Source organism: Adelges cooleyi, unplaced genomic scaffold (assembly GCF_023614345.1).
Source record: "Adelges cooleyi isolate 19-005CV unplaced genomic scaffold, UGA_ACOO_1.1 ACOO_flye_CR_arks_rails_tigmint_CR_PRNA_574, whole genome shotgun sequence".
NCBI classification, from domain to species: domain Eukaryota; kingdom Metazoa; phylum Arthropoda; class Insecta; order Hemiptera; family Adelgidae; genus Adelges; species Adelges cooleyi.
This window is the reverse complement of record NW_026096268.1, coordinates 4,968,842-4,983,156: the sequence shown is the minus strand read 5'-3', so window position 1 is coordinate 4,983,156 and position 14,315 is coordinate 4,968,842. Positions and strand designations below refer to the sequence as shown.

At 30.5% G+C, this 14,315-nt stretch overlaps 1 protein-coding gene across 1 annotated transcript; it reads left to right on the top strand.

Annotated features, from left to right (window-relative positions):
* The first annotated feature begins 8,558 nt into the window (after positions 1-8,558).
* On the top strand, positions 8,559-13,761 carry LOC126842944 (uncharacterized). Its single transcript, XM_050580188.1, has 4 exons — positions 8,559-8,901; positions 11,558-11,869; positions 11,953-12,058; positions 12,136-13,761. Exons 2-4 carry the CDS (start codon positions 11,569-11,571, stop codon positions 12,512-12,514), a joined length of 786 nt encoding a protein of 261 aa, XP_050436145.1. The 5' UTR covers positions 8,559-8,901; positions 11,558-11,568; the 3' UTR covers positions 12,515-13,761.
* The last annotated feature ends 554 nt before the right edge of the window (positions 13,762-14,315 follow it).

Genomic DNA, 14,315 nt, shown 5'->3' with positions numbered 1-14,315 from the left:
CCCAAAAACTAAGTCTTGAGTCCGAATAGACGGTTGTTTGGTGTTTTTTTATTTTATCGAAATTCGCCGAAACATAAGACAAACTCTGTGTGACCTATAATTTTTGATATTTATATTCAACTCGATTTAGAAATGGACGATTCGATGGTAGACATCTTTAATTCATGAGCATCGAGATAATATAAGGTTTTCTACGAGTAAAATCTTTAAAAAATTTATAAATTATTATTCAGCACATTATGGCAGCGCACTTAGGTTAGGTAAGAAAGAGATGCACCCTTAACCGGACTGTTAAGAGGCAAGATACTGAATCGATGTTTGCGAGAAGACAGCGTTTTGCACTTAAAACAGTTTAATCAGACTTTTAGAGTTGACACCAATTGTTGATACATTTATATTACGGGATCCGGGGATATTAAATAATACGTTTTCCAAAAAGGCAAATTACCTCACAACTAAAATCAATCTAAAACTATATAATTGTTAACAAAAAAAAACAAATAAAACTTATTCTTTAACCCTGTAATTGAAGCATTTGAGATTTTTTTTATCCAATTACAAATCTTGAGATGTTACTTTTGAGTTCTGATATGTAACATGACACTTTCAGCTATTTTCTTTATTTTTTATTCTTTTTTTCTATATTTTACACTTATTAAGTACCTTTTCCTCTTTTTCTAAACAATTAATGTGTATACATTATGTTAACGATATTAAATATAATAGCGTAAAAATTAAATAAGTACAAATAATTGTAATGTACAAACGAAATTGTATTATATAGAAAAATTGTATACCCTAAGTATTATAAATATAGTTATGTGCTTTTCAACTTTGGTCTAAATGTTTTATTGTTACTGCAGTAGTGCTTAAAACCGGATCATATGTAAACCCTATAAAAAAGTTTGAGTAAACTATTTGTAAGAAAGAGTTTTTCGTAATTTGAGTTGCTCTACTATAACATTTCAATAATCATATATAATATACATAATAAATGTAATTTCGCTTCACGTTTAATGTTGACGGGTTATTTAGGATCTCCGAACATTTATTTTTCATTTTTTACTCATTTACTCGCTTTATTTCTTCATTTATGTTTTATTTACTCATGTACTAGAATTATTTACTTGATTTCTTTACTCTTTTACTTAATTCATTTATTCGTTTCTCGATTAATTAACCATATTTTACTTGATTTACTCGTCTGCTCTATTTATTTGCTCGTTTACTCGTTTTATTTAATTGTCTGCTTCATTCATTTACTCATTTGCTCCATTTATTCACTTTATTTGTTTATTCGACTAATTTTCTCATCTATTTACTCAATTGATTTGATAGTTTACTCAATTTCTTTCTTTATTTACTCGTTTACTCGATTTATTTAACAATGCTTAATAACGGTGTGATGTTTTAAAATTTCTAGCTTTAGCTCAAAATCTCACAACATTTTTTCCAAAACTGAACAAATATTGTGTTTAAAAAAAACAATGTTCTGTGTCTAGACCCACGATAAATGTCTCCTAAACCGCTGAACTGATTTCTTCGAATAACAAGTAAATACATAATTCATATACACCAAAATCTTACCTGAAAAGTACTTTATTAGACCAAACATTTAAAAAGTCCACCCCTTCAAAATCAAGAGAACATCCTGAATGTTTATATCTTTTTTTTAACTTAAAATAACGGCAGGCTATAACTTTTAACAAAATGGTCAAAACAGTTTTAGATTAGTTTGGAATATTCTTTGGATGTACTAACTACTACTGACATACAGTTAAAATCTAAAATCTAAAAAAACCATAAAAAGGTTGGAAACTTATTCTTTGTTTCACTTTTTTGTATCTAGTTTTGATACTCAGGATTTGAAAATTGAACATAAGTTAGATCTAGAATAGGGCTGTAACGATCACATTAATCTAACATGCTTGGAAACGTTACAGGGCTATAATATTTACAATTTACAAAAAAATCCGTAGCAATATTGTTTTATTAATTAAAGAAGAAATGATAAAAAAAAAATGATGAAACACCGTATTCAATTTCCAGGTTGCTATGTTTGAATGAATAACAACAGTAAACAGAAATATGAATATTTTTTTTTGTTATGTTGTTGATTTGCCATCGGTAACAACGGCAACGAATTATCAGGAAAAACAGACGATCAACTCTAATGGTATCTACCCTAATATTAAAAATATAATTGCGGGTGTGAGCTCTATACTAAAAACACAACTCTCAGCTACAACAGAGTGCACTGCAAATTAATTTTATTCAAACAATATCAGTTTTTATCAACATTTTTAATTACATTTTACAGATCATTAAAACAACATAACGCAAATCAGTGTATAATATCGTCATATTATATACTGACGTATTTAAGACAAAACACGGTTAAATTGCTAGATAGCTAAACTGCATTTCTACCGAATGATTTTACAAACATCTAATACAATTAGAATTTAAATTTAATTATTCGACGATAGCATATGTGTAAGTAAAAACTATATCGTTTGCTTATTAAAAACATGTTGTCAAAACGACGTGCGTTTAAAAATAATATATCAATAAGAAAACAAAAAAAAGTGTACATTTTATATTATGTATTGAGTTTTAAAACTATTTTCTTGATCAGTATAAAAAAAGTAAAAATACGCATTTTGCCAATTTCGAAAAACAATACAATCTAAAGGGCTGATTCGGATTCGTTGAGAAAATTTCTAAAACATTTTAGTTTTTGTTTCTGAAAATAAAAATTATTACCAATACCGTACTTATTGGTAATCGAAACCCCTTTCTCGAGCCTTTTGCCTCGCGTCGAAGCTAAAATTGAATAAATAGCTCGTTTCGGCGTAAAATGAACAAATACACTTTTTTCTTTCTGCGTCATTAAACGGTTTGTATAAAAAATAACCGTATTTGAATTTACCGATTTGTTATATTGTGCTACGTTTTGTTTCTTATACGTCTCAATAAATTATTAAACTTTTTTTTTATTACCAGTGATTTTTATTAGCGGTTCAGCAAATTCGTAAGCCCGGTGTAAATTCGTACACCCAAAATGCATTGACGGTGAGAAACTCGAGTTGTTACTACTTACTTCCACCATCAAAGCTTTAAATACCCGCGCAAGACGCGAGTTAACTCTGAAGTACAAAAAAACAAATTAACTTAAAAACTTTTTTTTTTACAACCGTATCTCAAAATTACTTTTTTATGTCTACTGAAAATAAACGAGCCGAAGACACTTATTAGTTATTTATTTATTATTATTTTTTTTTTTAATACTTTTTAATGATGCAATTTTTTCCTTCTCTTATCGTTGGTTTTTTTTTTTAACTTAAAACATTTCATTTTCTAGGCGGGTGCGTGATACATTTCAAAACGAGCAATATTGCCTATTGTGATTTATTAGTTTTTAAATGCGGTCTCAGTTAAATGTATTCCCCTTACAACTAAGTATAGGTTAACCCTTATCGTTTAGACCGCTTATGATGTTATTAATATTCGGTTGAAATCGAGTAATCTTAACCGATGGTACCGATCACTTAGCATTTTTTTTATAATATTACTTTGCCGTTTTTGTTGTCAATATATATATATATATATTACATGCATGTATTGTAAGGTAACTAATTACGGCATTTTATCATTCATTACACTAAACGTACCCTTAAACATACCCGTTAATCATTTCGAAGGGTCTTTTATAAAATCAAAGGTGTTGCTGTGGTTTTTTTAGCCGTACCTGAAAGGTGTCTTTTCGGGTCAAAAACTTAAAAAGTACGCCCCTTCATTTTCAAAATCGAGAATACACCATTATTTTTTTTTTTAATAGTTTTCAACTAAGATATACGGCGCGATATTAATTTTTTAAAAATGGTCAAAATACATCTAAATTTGTATGAAATATTCTTTAGTTATAAAGAAATAGGTATCAATGAAAAACCATAAAATAGCGGTCACCAAAAATATAATATTCTCTACTTAGGCTTTTGTTTTCAGCGCCATCTAGCTATAGCTCCGTACAATAGTGTTAATTAGAACCATCAGCAGTTGCATTGCCTGGTTATTCTTTATTTTAATTTTGTGTTTTAGATGATTTTTCGTCATTTTTTCAGCGACAAGTACTTTTATTTTATGTACGTTGTTTCACTTCCAGTTTTAAGAAAATATGTGATGTAAGTCTTAAATCAAAATAATATATATATTCAAATAATAAGTGATGTAAAGTTTTGAAATTATGCATGAAACTTGGCAATCCTATTTTGATCAATACATATTGATTTTTAACACAACTTGGAATAAAATAACTGTTAACACAATGTATAATAAAAGTATATTTAATAATTACATATAAATATATTGGAAGAACCAAATTACCCTTTTTAAAATTTTTTCGCTAAATTAAAATTTGGTAATCGATGTTGTGCAACTACTTAAATTTTCTTAATTAAACTTATAATTGTGAAAAACTTAAGTTCTCACTTTTTCAATGAATTTTTTATACTTAATAACTTTTGTGAACTATGTTGTCGATAAACATTTTAAAGGCAAAAGATAAATATTCTGAGATTGTTTACAAAAAATATGGCATGAAAAAAAAAATTGCACAGTACCCTTTTTAATGATCCGGACGGCATGGAAAATCATATTATGCTCAAGTCTTAAACAGTGATAGTATAGATTCATTTAATATTATAATCTATTATTATTTTTCATAATATAGGTATATATATATATTTACTGTACGCGAGTCAAATAAGTAATAAATCGAATGATATAGTAGAAAAATGATAGAGAGTGACTTTGTTTTTAAACCGAACAGCGGATTACCCTCGTACTTACAGTGATTATCCATTGACATAGTACAATAGAGTAGGAATAAACTGCAATCAGTGTGTGTATTTTGCGTTGAACAGAATTGCGTAACGATGTTGACAGACGCCTGTACGGTTATTATAAGGGACGAGTTGGTTCACATTACTGAAAAGGTAATTTTATTTCCCGGGTTTAGCCCTTCAGCTGATCGATTGACCGTGTAAGCTCGTCGAAATTTTAATTAAAATAAAAAATTAATAATATCGTTTTTTTTTTTTTTACATGTTTTTTTCCGTAAACAAACTGTATTTATTATTCGTTTGGGAAAAAAAAACAAAATAGTTTTTATTTAAACAAACGTAAAAAAAATGCCTCGATCATTCGGTAAATCTAGGTCAGCGGTATGCTGTATTTTATATATATTTAATAATATTGATATACGTTAAATTGTTTCTGTGTACAGTATTCTAAATATTCCGTCGTTTTATATTAGTTTTTGTAGTTTGATAATTTAGCTTTAATGCAGAGCGTTTACAAAGAAATTGATTTTCAATGGAGAATATTTTAGTTGAATACAATTTTTGGCTAAAAAAAAGTCTCCACCAACGGACTGAAATTACTGAAAACAAACTCACAGAAAAGGGCGAACAAAATAATAAATGCAACATAAATCTTCAGCTATGAACGAAGACATGTAGGTAATCTTAAAAAAAGAATTGTTCATTAAAAGCATTGCAAATTTAGTTTAAAACCGAAATAACCCCGCGTGTACATGTGATAATTGTATAAAACACAATGATTTTTTTTTACTCAAAATTATTCTTTTTAAAACGAAAGGGTTCGTAAGTCGTTACCTATATTCTTAAAAAAAATATAATTTTCAGTAATTGTAGTTTACATTTATATGGGAATAATGATTTGAAATCACATACAATTATAAATGGATTAATGTTTACATTTTTTTTTTTTTTTAATTTCAAGTTGTACTTTTTTATTGGAGCGTCGAATGGGTCTAAAAACAGCTATAAAAACTTAAAAATAAAATGAAGGTTTCCATTTACATAGATAAAAAATAAGACATGTGTATTATATGTGACATCATATTATCGTGTTATTTCCAGTATATTCTAGTGTTTTCGATTAGCTCGAATTGTCAAGTGAGCTTACAAGTAAGATTTTATTTTAGGACATTTTGAAGCCCGAATTTAAGACGATTATTAGTGTGTTCCACATAGTAGGTATGTGCTTGTACGGGAATTTCATTTCGGTTCGGTGTCAATTGTAAAACTTTCGGCTGTTTGACCACTTGGCCATTTAATATATACGTGAAAAATAAGGCATTGGAAAAATTAGTGTTACCAAAGAGTTTGGACTTGGATAAGACTGAAAACTCGTTAAACTATTTCAAAACAAGCCACCGTGCAGGCGTTAGGCGAAAAAGTCAAGTTTGCTCCGACAATACATTCACTAAAATATATGCTGTCTTAATTGAAAACATTTCTGTACTACAAAGCCAATTATCCTGTTGCTTAGTTTACGATTCATCCATTCACAGTAAACTTTGTGATTGACATCTATAGTTGTACTAATATTCCATTAAATTATGGTTGTCGGGGAGACTTATTTAAGTGTAATCAGATTACCACAAATGAAAAATTTTCTCTTACCTAGTTGTAAACAACAACAACGAAAAAAATGACTTTGATTTGTTATCAGTAAAATGTCATAATCATAACATTTTTTATCATTACTGTGTAAGTCTAAGAAAAATTACTTCACTTTAAATGAACACTAAAACACCAATACGAACAATGTTATATCTGATGTATACCGTCCTTTGCGATAAGTATTATACTAATCATAATAAGTGCAGAATATATAGAATGTATATAACATATATGAATTTAAAGCCACCGGTTATCAAAAGAACAAAAGACACGAAATACAAAAACAAATCTTAATGGTAATTGTAATGTTCTTTTTACCCTCAATTTTGTAACTCTCAGCACAGCGTTTTACATGCGTTCGTCTAACGTAGTCATTCAATAATATGTAATAGTGTTAATTGTTGATTCTTAATAAAATCCGTGTTAAAAAAATATTCTATTATAACAAAGGATTATTAAATATTGATTCCTATCCCAACCGTCTGACTTCCCATTTGCATAAGATCCGTCTTGAACTTTCATCATTTCCCTTCCAATTTATGGTAAAAATATAAAGTCAAAGTGTAATTGTATAAATTACTAGAAAACTCTCAAGAACTTTTTGGTCGTCAAAAGAAATTTCGGACGGATAAAGTTTATTTTCAAAAAATAAGGTTCTACCTCTATATTAACTTTTTTGGTAAAATTTATTGTGTTTTGATTTATTTTTGTCTCGATTACTTCTCCAAGTGGTTCCGTTTTAAACTGAAAACTATGTTTTTAGCTTCGATGCAGAGCTGAAAAGGTATTAATTCTTCTATGATGTGTGTTTTTTTTCATATTTGAAAACATGATATTTTTTTCTCCGATTAGTATTCGAGTAGTACCTCCAAGGACGATATGTTGTAAGTAGTATATGTATCATGTAATGCGTTCTTTTATATATATTATATTATCATAGTATATGAATTCATTCTGACGTACGACTAAAAGTTTTAGCTAGGAAAAGTTTTTTTGAAAAAGTTGTACTTGTCGCTATTATGTTACAATTTAAGGACGTAAAATGACGTATTTCTAAAGTAAATTTTCCGTCCTTTAATTAAATTCTGTATATTTTAGCTATAGGCTTAACGGTAAACGAGTTACATGATGAAACGGCAAAGGGGTCGCGCACTCCCTTGTTGGAGACTATGCACAAAGTGTAGGCTTAGGGACTTTTAGTACGTTAATCAGTAAGGTATGGACTGATTGTGACTTGTGTACCAAAATTTAGCTTTTGTGGAATTAGTTCCAATCTTTGGAAAAAAACTGGGCAATTTTTTCTCGGGTTTTCATGGTTTTTACGGGGAGGAGTGGATTTTTGCGACATGAAAATTCTATAATATTACCATTTGTAAAAGATTTCCGATTAATAAAGTTGTCTCTCGTTTAAAAGTTAATAAAATTAAAGTTATCTATCTTCAAAATTTTTTTTTTCAATATTGCATTTAATGAATAAGGAGCGAAATCCCAGTTGTTGCATTACCGAAAAAAAAGAAAGAAATTTCGTTCTGAGAAGCTCCGAAAAATTGAAAGAATTCTACGAACGCGTTCCTTCCAAGCAATGGTAACGTTATTCATTTTTGCATTTTTTCGTGGGCCATGTGTGTTTGTCCGTTATTAATGTAACGAAACAGCTAACTTCCCGTCAGAACATTAGGCTCGTCGGGCTCTGATCACACCGGACCGGAAGGGCAAAGGTGGATGGGTAGGGAGATCGTATAGCTCTGCTCTGGTGTACGCGATTCCGGTGCCGGCGCCGAGACGTGACGCGCTATCACAAAGTCGAACGCCAAAGACTTTTCAAACGCCCCGACGGTCGTTTTGCAAATGGCGCCCTTACCGACTTGACCCCCCCCCCGCCCCGGGCCCCGGCTTGTATATTTTTCACCCCGGTTACCACGGTTACTGGTTGCGGGGCGACGGCGGTGCGCGGGGGACGATCGATACGAGGGTCGGGAAAGCCGATTTTGCGCGCATCTGCCCTGTCCGCGTCTATTCAGACAGTCGCCGGACTACAATAACACTTCACGTTACAAGTAAGTTTTTTTTTTGTTGTTGTAATTTTACCATACGCTTGTTACGTTATACTATTACATTGCGTAGTACGCGATTGCTAAAAAAAACTTGACTCGACGCGGTCGAATTAGAAACTTATTTGGATTTTCCGCGTTCACGACGACGGCAAACTTTATTGTTATTATTATATTTTATACTGCTCGTCTAAATCTACAATAGTAATACAATATATAACGTTATCACGATCTTAGCTGTTGTAATAATATAATTATTTATGACAAAACGACATCGGCTCCCGTGCGAATTTCGAATTAATATTATCATAATGTGTCAAGCGCTTGTGTGACTTCATCATAATAATAACAAACAAACGGTAATAAAAAAATAACGTCCGAAACGGCTATGAATTTTAAATCGCGCATTAACAGCATTATATTATAGTATTATTTTATGCACACATATGCAATGATAATATTATTGTGTTAAGAGTACCTACAGGACGAATTGTTTAAATAGTTTTATTTCGATAAGCGCAAAACCGGTGGCGCAAATAGGAAACAATTTCCGAAGAATAGCTGAAGCCCCCCTACCTCGGGTACATATAATATATGTAATTTAACGTTTTATTTTTAAAAATATTACAACTTTTTCATTCAAATAAATAATTCTGTCCCCCCTAAAATATTGATATCCCTAGTATTTAAAATGTAATACAAAACGTCATACTATGTATGCTATGTATCTGACTAAGAAAAAATGTACTAGCTTAATTTCTCGCTAAAAAAAAACAATGGAAAAAGTTTTGAAGATTACATATCCCGCAAATGGAATACTCTAATTTAAATATAAATATACTTATATTTTACTTAGAAAACACAAAATTAGAAATTTCTAATTTTCTTTTGTTAAATTTTTTTTTACACATTCCACATTAATTTTGAGTCAAGACAAAAAACTAAATAAAAAGTATCTAATTTTATTTTATTTAAGTTAATCTATTTGAAATATATTTTAGAAAACTGCTTGAACGTACAAAATACTCTAAAAAACCACAAAACAACAGTGTTTTTGTTAACAAATTTGTAGGCGATTTAAATAAATAACAAAACGCGCTAAAAAATATTTGAAACCAATTTTAGGTTTAAGGATCCTAAATTAAATGTATTCAAAAAGAAAGTTAGGTGTTAAATATTACATAAAATAAAATTTTAACATTTTAACTATATTATTAACAAATATAGCTCGAATTCGATGTACTAATCAATAAAACTAAAAAAAAAAATGAATTAAATAGTTAAGCTTGATTCCGTTTTTCTAATGATTGTTTTGGAATATTCTTTTTTCGAATTAAAGACAACAACAATAAATACTCAATAATATATGTTTTATAGTTTTATAATTTATAAATTAGCTTAGAAAATGTGTAAAAAATGATATAGAACAAAATTAATATATTTTATCAACAGTCTGCATTCACTAAATTGTTGCCATGGTGATCTCGAAGACGTTAACACGAGGGATGTTAATTCGCATTTATTGTACTGACGTTGGATTTAATTCCAAAAAGGCAAAATAGTTATTTCGTGCGTCGGTATTTAATCCTAAATGGGGTTATGTGGATTTTATAATTAAATCTGTACACATTGAATTTTTCCACCAGCCCCAGGTGGTTAGGTATTTAAGCTGGACGAAGTTAGGAAAGACACTGGTGCTTAATTTTATTTATATTATAGTTTTTTCATTTTTAATTCGGAAACATTCAGTTCGACAGGATAATAGAAAATGTTTCGGGTCTTAGGACTCGATGAAACGAAAACTTCCCTAAGCAATATTATATTCAATGTCTTGAAATAAATAATGAAACAAAAAAAAAAATTTTCCCGATTCAAATCTGACCCAATCTACGAAATTCCTATAAAACGTACATACTTTGGTGTATTCGTCATATTTTGCTGTTATTATTATTACTATATTTTAAAGTAGTAGTGAAAAAAAAGCCGTTGTTCGTGGTGGGTTTACTATAGTATTGTATATTTTGAGTTCAGAGATGACGCCATCGTTAATAGTAGTTAACGAAGCTGTCAATCATCATATTATTCTCCCCTATGGTGAATGATCAATTGTTACAGCCTGACGAGTTGGTTTTCAACAGTCATTGCACACAAGGTAGGTAAATACGTTTCCGTGTAATTTTCGTACAAACATAAGGCAGACTCCTGGGACGACAGACAGGAAAGGGAGACCGCAAGCGCCCACACAAAGTTATTTACATTTCAAGATGATAAATAGAATTTCAGCCTCGACTTAAGCTGTACAATAGTTTACAGAAGAAACTGTTTTGCATAACAACATTTCCAAATACTCCAAACAGTAACAGCAGACTTAAGTAAGGTTTTCGTCCGATGGCTCCGTTCGGTAAAATAGTAGTAATGCTCTGGTGAATTTTATTAACGTTCAACGTACCAATACAATATAGTTGAAAATAGTATCGTTTGAAACAAAATAACGCTACCGGTTGTATTCTTGTAAATCTCTTGGCAAAACATTATTCTTAGTTATTGTTATAATAATACTTAGAAATGTTTTGTTTCGGTCAAATAATAGGTGTATAAAACGCTTTGGATTTTGGAATAATTAATAAATATTTTCTTTAACTAAACATTTAGTTAACCGAACTAAGTTATCTGAGCTATAAATCTATCGTGTTTCTATATTTTATACCGTAAATTTAGTTGGTCCAACTATGTATATTTATCAGGGCACCATCTCGCCTTCCGGCCCAGTCCGGCACCGATTTCAATTAATATACGTTATTATATTTGTTTTAGTTATTATTCGTTTTTCAATTAAACTGTTTCCGACTCTGCTGACGTGGTGTTAAAAATATTCAAACATTGAAATAAAAAAACGTTGTATTTTAAATTTTATGGCTTCCGAAAAATTATTAATAGTACTCTTGTGTTTTGATTTATTTCCAACGAAGTATTTGAGTAATATTTTTAACAGATTTATGTATTTTTTTGTCATAGAAAACATCAAAATGAAAAAAATGTTATATCTTGTCGGGTCGGGTTTATGTTTGGCCACGGCGGTCACCTGTATGGACACTACCGGCTTTGAATGTGGCGACTTAGGACCGCCACCTTCTATACTGGAAATGCCGCCCCCGCCGATGCCATCGTTTTTGGCGGCCGTCTTAGACGATCAGTTGGGCAATAACGAGTCGAATTCGCCCAACAAAGATTTGCTGATGGAGACTAACGAACTGGAACCCGGTAAACCGTGCAAGTCGATGTGCGACACGGATCAAGGTGTCGGATTTGTAGAGCTACCACAACAAGGTACGTGGCACAATATCGGTATTAATTAAAAAAAAATATATATATATATACATGTACTTTTACATACGTTTATACGATTTCAGGTCCTATTATCGAAGGGTATTCTTTTTGGATGTTGTTGTTCACGTGTCTACTGGGAGTGATGCTTCTGGGCACCATCATACTGGTGGTGGTCATCAGACTTAGAGAGTAAGCGTCGGTTAGGTCTGGTCAACGTGCCAAGTAAACGCGTTATACTACTTGTTTTTTTTTTTTTTTTTTTTTAGAAGGAAACGTTGGAGTAAATCGGATTACAGCCCGGAACCGAGGAAGAGCCCGAATCTATACGACACCATAGACATATCGCCGAAAACGTTTTGGGCTACCTTGTCGCCCACGGGCAACATCGACACCACGGCCACGGTCAGACGACCGGTGCACCATCATCCGCAGACCATAGCGAATCCAAATTTCGAAAACGGGGCTTACTACCCTTACGAGCAACAGCACGAATACCAAACGATAAACACAATCCGTCGCATACCCGTCGAGTACCAGACCATCAGGCCCCGCGTGTCGTCGCCAACTCGAATCGAGCACCCAAACATGCCGCCTTTGAATCTATACAGATCCGTTCGTCGAATCTCTGATATAGAATCGCCATAAACGGTACCTACCGAACAGTTGTAAACTTTCATAAAAAAATTACTCTTGATTTATTTTAATCTCCTCGTTTGAGCTAAAAATGTGACTTTCGTTTGGTTTTTTTCCTAAACGGGGGTCTCAATTGTTTCTCTATAAATGGTATCTGCTACGTTAAATTTAGTCGGTCAAATTTACTTTTAAAATTATTTGCAAAACATTTACTTCGTTAAAAAAAAGTATATTTAAAAACTGCATGAAGTCAAAAATAACGACCACCCTGTATAATATAGATAGACCTACCTATACCATTGTGTTTAAGCTTTGACAAACACAGCGTTTTCTTTGATACTTTGTGAAATTGAGTGTTTAACATGAACGTTACATTTTTTGCATTGAGTCCGATTTGGTCAGTCAAACTAAATGAACGCTATTGCCTTGAAAGTTATACAGTTATTATACGTATAAATTGTGAAATCCTAATAATTCTAGTCATATATTTGTAATATTAGTCAGTATTTGCCGTGTAAATATATTGTAACAAAAATAATAATAATTATTATTATTAAGCTAAGAGTTAAAACTGTATTACTCGTGGTCGTGCACTCGTTTATAAAATACCGCAATAAATTTACAACTCGTTTAAGCTGTGTGCATAATGCTAAATCGATAAGTTTAAATTATAGTAGTTAAAATTATATAAGTCAGAATTCTGAATATTTTAGTTATAAAAAAATAAAAGTGTGTTAACGTGCTAAAAAAAATCAGTGAACATTTGTAGGAAAAACTCAATTAAAATTAGACAACATTGTAAAGAAAGCTTTAACATTGTTTAAAACATTAAAAAAACCTCAGAGCTTAGTATGAGTTTTTTTTATGTTCAGAAATTAGTTTTAAGAATTAGTTTTCTGATATAATACGCATAATGAGTTAATTTAAGAACAGCACTAAGGTCCATGAACATGAAATCCTATTACTTTGTACAACTCCTCTGTATTGCTATAATCCATACATACACCGTTGACGCACTAAGTTCTTTTTTAAATTCCATTGACTGAGATAATATTATTATTTTTTTTTTTTTTTTGTAATACATGTTTAGATATTGTAATTTTACGGCTTACACATGCGATTTATAAAATATTTTACATTATTGTAATATTGTATTAATTACCTTTTGTCTCATCTTTATCGTAATATTATTTTTGTTTTATTATTTGTTTTGTTGTTGGCTGTTTTTTTAGATTAATATATAAATTATATTGAGTACAAACTAAAAATAGCATTATATTTTTATATCTGATCCTATTTAATCGAATCATTGAACCGAGTAGCCTTAAGTAAATGTATAGGCCGATGCAGTGTTGTCACTTGTTGACACCTTATCGTAACGAGAAGCAATCATATAATAATACATAAACAATGTTAGTATACATGCCAGTTTTGGGTTGTACTGGGTCATTCATTAAGGCTTAGATACTCATTTGCTCTTAAAATATTTGCAATTTTGTAGTTTTTTTTCGAGTTGTTTAAGTAATATTAGAAAATATCCAAATTTTTGTATTCTCTAATTTTTTCTAGAGCGCTATCAACTTTTTAACTTAATTGGAAACATATTTATATTTGATTAACACTTAACTATGAAAATTAAGAATAATTTGCTGAACATTTTGACTGGTCGATAACTAGTTTTATATATATGTACGTTCCTATTTAAGTTTCAAAAGTTGATAGACCTCAGAAAAATATAAAAAAGGTACCTAAATATTTAGTGATTTTATAATTTTGTAAAATAACAAAAACAAAAATGTTTTCAAAAAGAAAA

What these genes read in the sequence shown, in the direction of transcription:
- LOC126842944 (XM_050580188.1), top strand. Translation starts at nt 11,569, where the DNA reads ATGAAAAAAATGTTATATCTTGTCGGGTCGGGTTTATGTTTGGCCACG. An exon ending in TGTAGAGCTACCACAACAAG is followed by an intron (nt 11,870 to 11,952) that starts GTACGTGGCACA and finishes ATACGATTTCAG; the next exon opens with GTCCTATTATCGAAGGGTAT. An exon ending in GTGGTCATCAGACTTAGAGA is followed by an intron (nt 12,059 to 12,135) that starts GTAAGCGTCGGT and finishes TTTTTTTTTTAG; the next exon opens with AAGGAAACGTTGGAGTAAAT.